The 14,534-nt window shown below is 45.3% G+C and overlaps 1 protein-coding gene across 1 annotated transcript in view; it reads right to left on the reverse strand.

Moving 5' to 3' along the window:
* Positions 1-14,534, reverse strand: part of LOC123744734 (protein TANC2) — a 229,658-nt gene that overhangs the window by 84,022 nt on the left and 131,102 nt on the right. Inside the window, exon 3 of the mRNA XM_045724545.1 lies at positions 4,602-4,713. Within this exon, the coding sequence (XP_045580501.1) occupies positions 4,602-4,674 (73 nt within the window). The 5' untranslated portion in view covers positions 4,675-4,713. The remainder of the gene's footprint in view (positions 1-4,601; positions 4,714-14,534) is intronic.

A 14,534-nucleotide genomic window follows, 5' to 3' on the forward strand; every position in this document is an offset into this window, starting at 1 on the left:
AAGGTCCTTAGATTAGTGGATCCAAGGGCCCTATGGTGTTGAACACTGAGCTGTAGTCAATGAATTGCATTCTCACATAGGTGTGAATTTTGTCCAGGTGGGAAAGGGGAATAGAGATTGCATCATCTGTGGATATGTTAGGGCGGTACGCAAATTGGAGTGGGTCTAGGGTTTCTGGGATAATGGTGTTGATGTGAGCCATGACCAGCCTTTCAAAGCACTTCACTGCTACAGATGTGAGTGCTACGGGTCGGTAGTCATTTAGGCAGGTTACCTTAGTGTTCTTGGGCACAGGGACAATGGTGGTCTGCTTGAAACATGTTGGTATTATATACTCAGACAGGGAGAGGTTGAAAATGTCAGTGAAGACACTGGCCAGTTGGTCAGCGCATGCTTGGAGTACACGACCTGGTAATCCGTCTGGCCTTGCAGCCTTGTAACCTGTTTAAAGGTCTTACTCACATCGGCTGCGGAGAGCATGATCACACAGTCGTCCAGAACAGCTGATGCTCTCATGCATGTTTCAGTGTTACTTGCCTCGAAGAGAGCATAGAAGTTATTTAGCTCGTCTGGTAGGCTCATGTCACTGGGCAGCTCTCGGCTGTGCTTCCCTTTGCAGTCTGTAATAGTTTGCAAGCCCTGCCACATCCGACGAGTGTCGGAGCCGGTGTAGTACGATTCGATCTTAGTCCTGTATTGAAGCTTTGCCTGTTTGATGGTTCATCGGAGGGCATACGAGATTTCTTGTAAGCTTCCATGTTCAAGGAGTCCCACTCCTTGAAAGCTGCAGCTCTACCCTTTAGCTCAGTGCGGATGTTGCCTGTAATCCATGGCTTCTGGTTGCGGTATGTACGTACAGTCACTGTGGGGATGACGTCATCGATACACTTGTTGATGAACCGAGTGACTGATGTGGTGTACTCCTCAATGCCATCGGAAGAATCCCGGAACATATTCCAGTCTGTGCTAGCAAAACAGTCCTGTAGCTTAGCATCTGCTTCCTCTGTCCACTTTTTTATTGACCGAGTCACTGGTGCTTCCTGCTTTAGTTTTTGCTTGTAAGTAGGAATCAGGAGGATGGAATTATGGTCAGATTTTCCAAATGGAGGGCGAGGGAGAGCTTTGAACGCGTCTCTGTGTGTGGAGTAAAGGTGGTCTAGAGTTTTTTTCCCTCTGGTTGCACATTTAAAATGCCGGTGGAAATTTGGTAAAAATTTGGTAAAGTCCCTGGCAACTAGGAGCGCCGCCACTGGATGAGCGTTTTCCTTTTCTTATGGCGGTATACAGCTTATTGAGTGCAGTCTTAGTGCCAGCATCGGTCTGTGGTGGTATGTAGACAGCTACGAAAAATACAGTTGAAAACTCCCTAGGAAGATAGAGTATCTCATGGTAAGCTGTAGACCACACTACCTCAGGCGAGCAAAACCTTGAGACTTCCTTAAAACCTGTTGGGGCTACAGGTTAGCAATGAACCCCGAGACGGGATTGCTAACAAGGCTGGAAATTCAAAACATCAAAAATCTAATAATTTAAATTTCTCAAACAATCAACTATTTTACACAATTTAAAAGATAAACATCTCCTTAATCTAACCACATTGTTCGATTTTCAAAGAGGCTTTACGGCAAAAGCATAAAGTTAGATTATGTTAGGACAGTACATAGCCACAAAAGTACAAACATCCAGTTTCAATTCAAGGTCAGGCGTCACCAAAAGCAGAAACCAGCTAAAATTATGCACCAACCTTTGACAATCTCCATCAGATGACACTCCTAGGACATTATGTTATAAAATACATGCATTTTTTGTTCCATCAAGTTCATATTTATATCCAAAAACAGCATTTTACAGTAGCGTGAAATTCAGATTTTTTTCTTCTCTGAAATGCTTCCGGTGAACATAACAAAATTACTATTCGAAAACATTGGTAAATTATAATATTGTCATTCAAAGAATAATATATTATCATCTCGTAATTGCTACCGAATGGCCAGATCTCAAAATAACTTTACTGGGAAATCACATTTTGCAATAAACGGGGTGCTATGCTAAGAACAATAGGCTATGCTATACAGTTAGCATCATCTAATATCGATAATAACATTGTAAATATCCCCTTACCTTTGATTATCTCCATCAGAAGGCACTGCCAGGAATCCCAGGTCCAGAACAAATGTGGTTTCTTTTGACAAAGTTCATAATTTATGTCCAAATAACACCAAGTAGTTAGCGTTCAGTATGCTCCCACAAAACGTGGTGGGGGGGGTGTAAAATCACGCCGAAAAGCTAAAAAAACCTAGTAAATAATCTATTTACGTTCGTTCAAACATGTCAAATGTTGTTTAGCATTAATCTTTTGGTCCATTTTTAACGTGAAACATCAGTAAACATCAGTAATATTTTCACACAACCTATCCTATGTCTAGATAAACAATTATGACAAACTCACTCTTCCAGATTTATGCGCAGGCGCAAAAAAATGAAGTGACGACATGTCAACTTCCCTGCATTCTAATTTGCTCTCTGTTTATCATAGACGCTTCAAACAACTTTATAAAGATCGTTGACATCTAGTGGAAGCCGTAGGAGTTGCGAAATGAATCCTTTCTCACTATGGTATCTATAAAACAATGACAGTAAATAGTACAGTCACAAAATTCACATTTTTTTTATCTATTTTTCACAGGTTTTTGCCTGCAATATGAGTTTTGTTATACTTACAGACACCATTCAAACTGTTTTAGAAAATTCAGAGTGTTTTCTATCCGAATGTGTTAATAATATGCATATCCTAGCTTCTGAGTAGGTGTAGGAGGCAGTTAAAAATGGGCACATATTTTTTTCAAAATTTCTCAATACTGCCCCCTAGCCCCAACAGGTTAAATATCGTGCACCAGCTGTTGTTTACGAATATACATAGACCGCCACCCCTTGTCTTACCAGAGGCTGCTGTTCTATCCTGCCGATACAGTGTAAAACCCGTGAGCTGTATGATGTTCATGTCGTCGTTCGGCCACAGTTTAATCTTGCTCATAGGTCATCGATTTTATTTTCCAATGATTACATGTTCTCAATAGGCAGCCCGAACTCCACCCTCTTTTTCTCTGTCTTCTCTTCACTCAAATGACGGGGATTTGGGCCTGATCCTGGGAAAGTAGTACATCCTTCACGTCGGACTCGTTGGATTCATGAAAGGAAAAAGCTTCTACTAGTTGGTGGTGAGTAATCGCTGTTCTGATGTCCAGAAGTTATTTTCGGTCGTAAGAGACGGTAGCAGCAACATTATATACAAAATAAGTACAAAAAAAATAAGTTATAAACAACGCAAAAAAAAATAAAAAAATAACACAGTTGGTTAGGAGCACGTAAAACGTCAGCCATCCTCTCCGGCGCCATTCTACAACGACATGCACATGCATCATGTCCAAACTCTGTACTTTGCTCCGTTCATCTTTCCCTCGATCCTGACTTATCTCCCAGTCCCTGCCCCTGCCCCTGAAAAACATCCCCACAGCATGCTGCTGCCACCACCATGCTTCACTGTAGGGATGGTACCAGGTTTCCTCCAGATGTGACGCTTGGCATTCAGGACAAAGAGTTCAATCTTGGTTTCATCACACCAAAGAATCTTGTTTCTCATGGTCTGAGAGTTCTTTAGGTGCTTTTTGGCAAACTCCAAGCGGGCTGTCATTTACCTTTTACTGAGGAGTGGCTTCAGTCTGGCTCTCTACCATAAAGGTCTGAATGGTGGTGCTACAGAGATGGTTGTCCTTCTGGAAGGTTCTCCCATCTCCACAGAGGAACTCTGGAGCTCTGTTAGAGTGACCATCGGGTTCTTGGTTACCTCACTGACCAAGGCCCTTCTCCCCTGATAGCTCAGTTGAGCCGAGGCGGCCAGCTCTAGGAAGAGTCTTGGTGGTTCTAAACTTCTTCCATTTAAGAATGATTGAGGCCACTGTGTTCTTGGGGACCTTCAATGCTGCAGAAATTGTTGGTATCCATCCCCAGACCTGTGCCTTGACACCATCCTGTCTCGGAGCTCCACGGACAGTTCCTTCGACCTCATGACTTCGTTTTTGATCTGACGTGCACTGTCATTTGCGGGACCTTATATGGACAGGTGTGTGCCTTTCCAAATCATGTCCAAACAATTGAATTTACCAAAGGTAGACTCCGATCAAGTTTTAGAAACATCTCAATGGAAACTGGATGTACCTGAGCTCAATTTTGAGTCTCATAGCAAAGGGTCTGAATACCTATGTAAATAAGGTATTTCTGTTTTCTGCTTTTAATACATTTGCAAACATTTCTAAAAACATGTTTTTGCTTTGTCATTATGGGGTATTGTGTGTAGATTGATGTAGAAACATTTTTATTTAATTAATTCTGTAATAAGGCTGTCATGTAATAAAATGTAGAAAAAGGGAAGGGTCTGAATACTTTCTGAATGCACTGTATAAATGAGTCTCATATCAGGTGCATTTTGAGCACTACTACTGAAACCCAATGTAAGGCTATTGGTGTCTGACACACAGAAGACAGGCATGTTGTTAATCATTGTTTACAGAGATCACAGGTTAAAGGTCAGGGGTCAGACTCACCACTGCTGCCGTTGCGGTTCTTGCGATTGGCCTTGCCGCCTGTCAGCAGCATCTTCAAGCTGTTCCTAAACATAGTTACAGCAGCAGATCGCCACGGCTACCACACAGAAACCTGAAGGAAACAAACAGGGAAAATAGAAGTCATGAAAAGGATTTCTCCAAGAAGTCCTAGTCCCTGTACTCCTGACCTTGGTTCTGAGACCTATAGACAGGGAGGTAGCTAAAGGCTTCTCTGTTCTCTTTCTTTATCTTCCTGCTATAATGACTCATCTTCTGTCAATAGAAAAATGGTAATCTGTGCATTGCTTCCTTTCCTTAAGTCAGATGTCTGTCTGTGAGAGAGAGAGAGAGAGAGAGAGAGAGAGAGAGAGAGAGAGAGAGAGAGAGAGAGAGAGAGAGAGAGAGAGAGAGAGAGAGAGAGAGAGAGAGAGAGAGAGAGAGAGAGAGAGAGAGAGAGAGAGAGAGAGAGAGAGAGAGAGAGAGACTGAACCAATAGGAGTCTAGCTACCTGAATGGCTGGTGATGATGTTACAGGTTATATTGGATTTGGAGACCAAGGACAGGGGTTAGGAGTGGGAGTGGGAGAACAACAGCTAGGTACATCACTGGGAGTGTACAGTACTGTACGTAGGAGGCCAGCTCAGAGGAGCTGACAAAAGGATATGTAGCATAGCAGGTAGAGACCAATATATCAGCATTATACACAATAGCAGGGAGAGGCCAGTATATCAGAATTATACACAATAGCAGGGAGAGGCCAGTATATCAGAATTATACACAATAGCAGGGAGAGGCCAGTATATCAGAATTATACACAATAGCAGGGAGAGGCCAGTATATCAGAATTATACACAATAGCAGGGAGAGGCCAGTATATCAGAATTATACACAACAGCAGGGAGAGGCCAGTATATCAGATTATATACAATAGCAGGGAGAGGCCAGCATATCAGAATTATACACAATAGCTGGTGATAAAATCAAAATATAAAATCTTAAATTCCCCAAGTCTGTCTCTCTCTCCATCCCTCTCTCCCTCTACATCCCTTGTTCTCTGTTCAACCCAGAATGACTCAGCAGCCGAGCAGCACACAGCCAGGATCTGGGGAGAGTGAGATAGAGAGAGAGATACAGAGATATAGTGAGATACAGAGAGAGATACAGAGGGTGGTACAGAGAGAGATACAGAGAGAGATACAGAGAGAGAGAGAAACAGAGAGAGAGAGAGATAAAGAGAGAGACAGAGAGAGAGAGACAGAGAGAGCAGTCCACCCCAGACCCATAGCCTCGACATCACAGCAGGACAGACAAATGAAGAACCCCAAGACCAGGGGATCCCAACCCCTCTGAGCACCCCCCGTCAGCCACCCTGATAGCCCTCGTGACAACCCCCCCACCCCCACTGAGGACATACACAAACTACAGATTGTACTCCTTATGGACTCAAATGGGAAATAAATACAAGAAAATAAACGTTTTCCCAAACACACAGTGTCAAAACTCTGGTGTCCAAACACCCAGCATAACCTAGACCTTCTGTCTGAGGACCAACTAGGTTTACCCAGCCACATAATAATACACACAGGCACAAAAGACCTGAGAACACAGCAGGAAAGGGTTGCCACAGCACTCAAGGGAGTGATTGAAAAAGCTTCTTCTACTTTTCCCAAAGCACAAGTGGTTATCCCCACCCTGCTACCACGAAAAGACTTCCACCCTGCTACCATACAGCGGGTGAACGCAAGTATTTCCTGTAACTGTGCCTCAAAACAAAATGTTTAACTGGCCCACCACACCACCCTGAACTTGAACAGCCTTTACGACCAGGTCCACCTATACAAGGCAGCAGTGCCCACCTTCGCCCGGACCCTAAAGGACATCGCCCTCAACCGCAGCCCCAACACCTCACACAGGAGCAACAGATCAATAGACACCTCGCCCAGACCAATGAGACACTCTCCCAGACCTGTGGAACACAAATCCTTCACTACCTTATCCTGGAATATCCAAGGCCTGAGGTCATCTGCCTTTGGTCTAAAGAGCAGGAACCTGGACTTCATCAAATAAATACAGACATTGTTATCCTACAAGAAACCTGGTATAGAGGAGATGGACCCACTGGTTGCCCTCTAGGTTACAGAGAGCTGGTAGTCCGATCCACCAAACCACCAGGTGTGAAACAGGGAAAGGACTCAGGGGTTATGCTAATTTTGTAAAGATTACTCTATTAAATTAATCAAAACAGGAACACTTTACATTTGGTTTGAAATTTAAAAGGAAATGATCTCAACAGAAAAAAAAATCCTCCTGTGTGCTACCTATATCCCCCCACATTAATGAAGACAGTTTCTATATCCTGGAGGGGGAAATCAATCATTTCCAGGCCCAGGGACATGTACTAGTCTGTGGCGGCCTAAATGCCAGAACTGGACAAGAACCTGACACCCTCAGCACACAGGGGGACAAACATCTACTTGGAGGTGACAGCATTCCCTCCCCCATATGCCCCCCTAGGCACATCTACGCCAACAACCAATGAAAACTGGGCACAACTCCTGCAGCTCTGTCGCACGCTGGGTATGTACATAGTCAACGGTAGGCTTCAAGGGGACTCCTATGTTAGTACACTTATAGCTCATCTCTTGGCACTACTGTAGACTACTTTATCACTGACCTCAACCCAGAGTCTCTTAGAGTGTTCACAGTCAGCCCACTGACACCCCTATCAGATCACAGCAAAATAACTTCTACATGAACAGAGCAATACTCAACCTTGAGGCATCAAAGCCAAAGGAACTGAATAATATTAAGAAATGCTATAGATGGAAGGAAAGTAGTTTGGAAACCTAACAAAAAACAATTAGGCAACAACAAATTCAATCCCCTTTAGACAACTTCCTGGACAAAATATTCCACTGTAATAGTGGAGGTGTAAACTTGACAGTAGAAAACCTAAACAGTATATTTTACCTCTCAGCTTCCCTATCAAATCTATATATTTCAAAGAGAAAACATAACAAAATCAACAATGATGAAGAATGCAAAAACCTAAGAAAAAAATTGAGAAACCTATCCAACCAAAAACATAGAAACCCAGAAAACCTGAGCCTTCAATATGGTGAATCACTAAAACAATACAGAAATACACTACGGAAAAAGAAGGAACAGAACGTCAGAAATCAGCTCAATATAATTGAAGATTCCATAGACTCTAACCACTTTGAGAAAATTGGAAAACACTAAACAAACAAGAGCACAAAGAGTTTGTATCCAAAACGGAGATGTATGGGTAAACCACTTATCCAATCTTTCTGGCTCTATAACAAATAAAAAATTGCAAAAATATATACATGATCAAATACAAATCTTAAAATCAACTGTTAAAGACTTCCAGAACCCACTGGATTCTGCAATTACATTGAATCATCTACAGGACAAAATACAAACCCTCCAACCCAAAAAAGCCTCATTCAATGAAATGTTAAAATATACAGACAACAAATTCCAATTGGCTAAACTTAAACCCTTTAATCCTCCTTGGCTCTGACATCAATCCAAAAGTGGAGACACATTTGACCCCAATAAATACCGTGGGATATGCCTTCTGCGTTATCGCCTTCTGCGTTAACGCCTTCTGCGTTATCATTAACAGCAGACTCGTACATTTCCTCAAGTGAAAACAATGTACTGAGCAGATGTCAAATTGGCTTTTTACCAAATTACAATACGACAGACCGCGTATTCACCCTGCACACCGTAATTGACGAACAAACAAATGAAAACAAAGGCAAAGTATTTATCATGCTTGGTTGATTTCAAAAAAGCTTTTGACTCAATTTGCATGCGGGTCTGCGATACAAATTGATGAAAAGTGGTGTTGGGGAAAAAACACACAACATTATAAAATCCATGTACACAAACAACAAGTGTGCAGTTAAAACTGGCAAAAAACACACATTTCTTTCCACAGGGACGTGCGGTGAGACAGAGATGCAGCTTAAGCCCCACACACTTCAACATATATGTCAAGGAATTAGCGAGGGCACTAGAAGAGTCTGCAGTACCCGGCCTCATCCTACAAGAATCTGAAGTCAAATGTCTACTCTTTGCTGATGATCTGGAGCTTCTGTCCCCAACCAAGGAGGGCCTACAGCAGCACTTAGATCTTCTGCACAGATTCTGTCAGTCCTGGGCCCTGACAGTAAATCTCAGTAAGACAAAAAATAATGGTGTTCCAAAAAATGTCCAGTTGCCAGGACCACAAATACAAATTCCACCTAGACACCGTTGCCCTAGAGCACACAAAAAACGATACATACCTTGGCCTAAACATAGGCGCCACAGGTAACTTCCACAAAGCTGTGAACGATTTGAGCGACAAGGCAAGAAGGTCTTTCTATGCCATCAAAAGGAAGATAACATTTGACATACCAATTAGGATCTGTGTCAGTAGTTGCTAGGAGTGGTGGTAGGAGTCAGGCGCAGAGAGCAGAGGTAAGGAACTGTGTGTTTATTAAATAAAACACAACACGATCGACGCCAACACAACCGGCGTGAAAAATGCAAAGTGCCCAGAACAACAGGTGCACAGCATGCATAAAAATATAACAATAGTAGATCGCCAGCACATCCAAATACAAAACACAACCTGACGCTAAATAATCCCGCACAAACCTGGGCGGGCTAACCAGGCTTAAATAAGCAAAAATCAAAAGAACCAAATGAGGAACAGGTGCAAACAATAAGACATACCAAACGAAAAGGAAAAAGGGATCAGCGGCGGCTAGTAGGCCGGTGACGACGACCGCCGAGCGCCGCCCGAGCAGGCAGGGGAGCCACCTTCGGTGGGATTCGTGACAGTACCCCCCTCCTGACGCGCGGCTCCCGCAGCGCGCCGCCACCTACCTCGAGGGCGACCTGGAGGACGAGGCGCAGGGCGATCCCCATGAAGGCGGTGGAACTCCCTCAGTAGTGTCCTTCCTGGGTACCCAGCACCTCTCCTCCACGCCGTACCCCTCCCAATCGACGAGGTACTGTAGCCCCCCCCCCGAAGTCTGGAGTCCAGAATGGCCCCCAATGTCCAGCGGGTGTGGAGGAACCTCCGGCACCTCACCTTCCTGCATGGGACCAGCCACCACCGGCCTGAGGAGAGACACATGAAACGAGGGGTTAATACTGTAGTAAGATGGAAGTTGTAACCGGTAACACACCTCGTTTATCCTCCTCAGGACTTTAAACGGCCCTACACACTGCGGGCCCAGCTTCCGGCAGGGAAAGCGGAGGGGCAGGTTTCTAGCCGAGAGCCAGACTCGATCCCCTGGTGCAAACACAGGGGTCTCACTGCGGTGCTGGTCAGCGCTCTTCTTCTGCCGTCCACTCGCCTTTGTGAGTGCGTCTTGGACGGCTCTCCAAGTGTCCTTCGAGCGCTGCACCCAATCCTCCACCGCAGGAGCCTCGGTCTGGCTCTGGTGCCATGGAGCCAGGACCGGCTGGTAGCCCAACACGCACTGGAATGGTGACATGTTGGTTGATGAGTGACGTAGAGAATTTTGGCCTATTTCTGCCCATGGCACGTATCTCGCCCATTCCCTGGGCCGGTCCTGGCAATACGTCCTTAGAAACCTACCCACCTCTTGGTTCACTCTCTCCACCTGCCCATTACTCTCGAGACCCCCAAACGTTCCACGAACGCCCTCCAAACTCTGGACGTGAACTGGGGACCCCGATCAGAAACGATGTCCTCGGGCACCCCGTAGTGCCGGAAGACATGGGTAAACAGGGCCTCCGCAGTCTGCAGAGCCGTAGGGAGACCGGGCAACGGGATGAGACGACAGGACTTCGAGAACCGATCCACAACGACCAGGATAGTGGTGTTCCCCTGAGACACGGGAAGGTCAGTGAGGAAGTCCACTGACAAGTGTGACCACGGCCGCTGTGGAACGGGGAGGGGGTGTAATTTCCCTCTAGGCAGGTGTCGAGGAGCCTTGCTCTGAGCGCACACCGAGCAGGAGGAAACATAAAACCGCACGTCCTTACCCAAGGTGGGCCACCAGTACTTCCCCCTCAGGTTCCGCACTGTCCTCTCGATCCCAGGGTGACCCGAAGAGGGGAGATTATGGGCCCATCGAATCAATCGATCACGGAGACCAAGCGGCATGTACTGAACACCTGCCGGACACTGCGATGGTGCAGGTTCCAACCGTAACGCCCGCTCGATCTCCGCGTCCAACTCCCATACCACCGGAGCTACCAAGCACGACGCTGGAAGAATGGGAGCCGGATCGATGGCCCTCTCCTCGGTGTCATATAGGCGGGACAGTGCGTCGGCCTTCGTGTTCTGTGAACCTGGCCGATAAGAGATCGTGAACCGGAAACGGGTAAAGAACATGGCCCACCTGGCCTGACGTGTCCTCTCCGACCACACTGGGTACAAGAGGAGCCTCCTCCTCCGGTTCCCCTGGACGCGGCCCCCCCTAGCTCCATAGGGATGGGAGCTGGAGGACCTGGAGGTGGAACCAACAGGGCCCTGTCTGGACGCCAGCAGGTTGTCGAGACGAATGGACATGTCGATTAGTTCATCTAGTGAGAGGGTAGTGTCCCGACAGGCTAGCTCACGGCGGACGTCCTCCCGGAGGCTACACCGATAGAGGTCCATCAGGGCCCTGTCGTTCCACCACGCTCCAGCAGCCAAGGTCCGGAACTCCAGAGCAAAGTCCTGTGCGCTCCTCGTCTCCTGCCGCAGGTGGAACAGCCGTTCACCCGCCGCCCGGCCCTCTGCTGGGTGGTCGAACACGGCCCGGAAACGGCGGGTGAACTCGGGGTAGTGATCCCTTGCCGAGTCTGGGCCATACCACACTGCGTTGGCCCACTCCAGGGCACGTCCCGTTAAGCAGGAGACGAGGACGCTTACGCTCTCATCTCCCGAGGGAGTCGGACGAACGGTAGCCAGTGTCGTGTCTTTGGGGGTACCATTAAACGGAAGATATGTTTATCAATTAGCTCCCTGTAATTATTATCACGCGATTAAACTGATTAATCGTTTAATTGTAATTAACTAGGAGGTCGGGGCACCAAGGAGAATATTCAGATTACAAAGCTATAATTTTCCTAATATAACTTTCCTGTACTATAATATTATATTCTATTATAGTATAGGTCGATTATCTTCTCTAGTCCAGTCTCATTAGTATAGGTCGATTATCTTCTCTAGTCCAGTCTCATTCCAAAACGTCGTAAATTGTTGTATCTGCACGAACCCAGTCTTTACTAAAATCATCCATACATCAATTGTCTTAAAATCATTTATTTACTACACTAAGTAATTAACAGAAAAACATACAAACAGTAATTATCGTCAACAAAGGATTGGTATCGGAATGTGCCCTTGTGGGCTAAACAGGCTGGTCGGCCTGTTGAACAATGGGTCATAAATGGTCAGCTGAGAAGTTTACACAGAGTTCATTAACAATTGACAATTGAAGGCTCACTCATTCGGGAACAATTGCAATCAATATATATATTTACGCTCAGTGTGTCGTTCTGATTCTTGTTGGAGAGTAGTTCTGTTGGGGAGTTTTGTCCGCGTTTCTCTCTCTCTCTCGGTTAGAATGGATCTTTCAGAGCGACCTTCATTAATGTCGTCATCGAATGGTTGCTTCGTTGGTCTTCGCGTTCAATGATATAATTTACTTAGCTGCAGACTAATAATTAATATCAAAGACTTGTTCTTATTCTGTCAGTATCGATAGTCTAAAAGTTAACCACGTGGTATGGTTCACTTTCAGTAGAGGAATTAGATGGTAGAACCTATTTGGCCAACGGAGTGTAGGCCTGGTCTGGAGAAATGTAAATCAGGGAGTGTTTTATAGTGCCCATCGAACAGGCTGGTCAAATGACGCCTGGTCCTGTATATGTCCCTGGGGCGTGCCTATGACTGAGTTAGATTTGGTTACAGAAATACAATTCTATCACATTACATCAGTACATAGCATCTCAATGTCTTACAAAAGCTTTATCCTTATTAATACATTCTATACACCCATATGAGGCAAGTCTTAAACTGAGTCTATTATATAAACAGTTTTATGGTAATATGGCTATATTGTCTCTTCTGAGTATCACAAAATTGTACCAAAAGAGGCCAACGTCATGACATACCCCCCCTGGTGGTTTGGATCTTGTTTATCCTGCAAGTTACAAATCAACATAAAATCATGACCACGTGATGTCCCATTGGTAGATCATCGTTGCAGTCCTCTCTGGTGGTTGAACTTGGTAGGCTCTCTGAAAGCGGAGCCGTCCACCACAAGGATGGGCAGTTGATGTCCGGTTGGTGATCGCCGTTGCGGTCTCCTCAATTGGTGTACCTTGGTAGGTTCCCTGGAAGCTGTAAAGTACCCCAGGAAGGGCCAGGGGATGTCCTGGTTGGTGATCGCCGTTGCGGTCCCTCCCTCTGGTGGTTTACCTTGGTAGTCTCTCTGACAGCGGGCATGCCGCCACAAGGATAGGCTGTGGGTGTCCGGATTTGGGGTCGCCGTTCCGGAACCGTCGTCCAGACTGGAAGATCTGGGCAGTAACTTAGGCAGATGTTAACAACGCACACACACACTCATGAAATATATATAATTACATGAATTCCCCAATGAGCGGCGTTGTGGCACTAAGTGATGGTTGTATGGGGACTTTGTTTATGGCTCTATCACTTCCTAAGTGTCAAAGGAACTGAACCAAAAAGGAATGAAAGCATAAACAAAACAAAAATATACAAAATATAGTTCACACAAAAAAAATCATCTAATTGGACTGTATTCTATATACGTCCAATGTTCTGGCAAAATGATTATCATGGCATTGTCTCTAATGCCATATCTAGGGTTTTCCTACTTGGTGTGTTGCTTAGGCGCTATCCTAAGTTGATAACTATATGATAAGTCTACAGCTGTAATGCACTAGTTTTGGGCAGTCTACAGGTATGACCTACGGACTTCTGGGAAGAAAACTGGTGAGTGCTGTAGAGTCAAAGGCCTAGAAGTAAATGTTCAACTTTACTAAGGCTGGTATATTGCTTGGGCCCTTAAGTGGTCCTAGCATAAATCCTAATTGGATGTTCAGTTGTGCATGTGCGTTTATGCTTACACAAGCGCGCATGTCAAGGGAAGAAAACCAAGTATCCGGGCAGATTACAACTTGTTCAGAATGAGTCTGACGTAGTCAGGTAATTTTCAGGTCAATGCCTGGAGGTCAGTCAGAATTGGTGTCAAGGGAGTCTGTAGTAGTTTTCTACAAGTCACTGTCTTCCACTATTGTAGTGGCGATAGGTATGAAGTCTACTTCATAGCTATGTTATCCACGGAGGAGCTAACCTCACGACGGAAGTACTCTTTAAGTATTGGACCAGTCATACGTGGTGTGATCATGGTTCATGACTTCTAATAATTTTACTCCTGAATGGAGGGTCCTATTTATTAGTGACATGTGTGTTAACCATTGGAAGAGTGCACTGGAGATTCCCCTCCACGTGTTGCACTCTGAGTGACTCCTATGTCGCTATTATCAATAGCAATTTAACTTGTGAGGTTACAAATCCTCATACTGAGTGTAGCTGGTATTGGTACTGGTACTCAAGGGGACCAGTTATCCTACCGATTTATTCTGAAATATTATCTACCGGAACACATGATTGGAGCATTTTACTAGTTGTATTGTAGTTGAACCTACGCATGGCAAAGAATGATTATTGATGCCATTAGTTTTGGAGGTGGACAAGTCCACTGGACTTCCTTTACGACCAGTGTGGTACACCTCAGTACTATCTTAGATGTCTTCTAAGATAATCCCCGTGTAGGGGCCTGTCTGCTCCTCACTGTTCTCATAGGAGAGTTTACAACTAGATTTGATTTATTATCTGGCGGCCTCGTACGGTGTTGTCCGTAG

This window comes from Salmo salar, chromosome ssa01, assembly GCF_905237065.1.
Source record: "Salmo salar chromosome ssa01, Ssal_v3.1, whole genome shotgun sequence".
Lineage (NCBI taxonomy): Eukaryota > Metazoa > Chordata > Actinopteri > Salmoniformes > Salmonidae > Salmo > Salmo salar.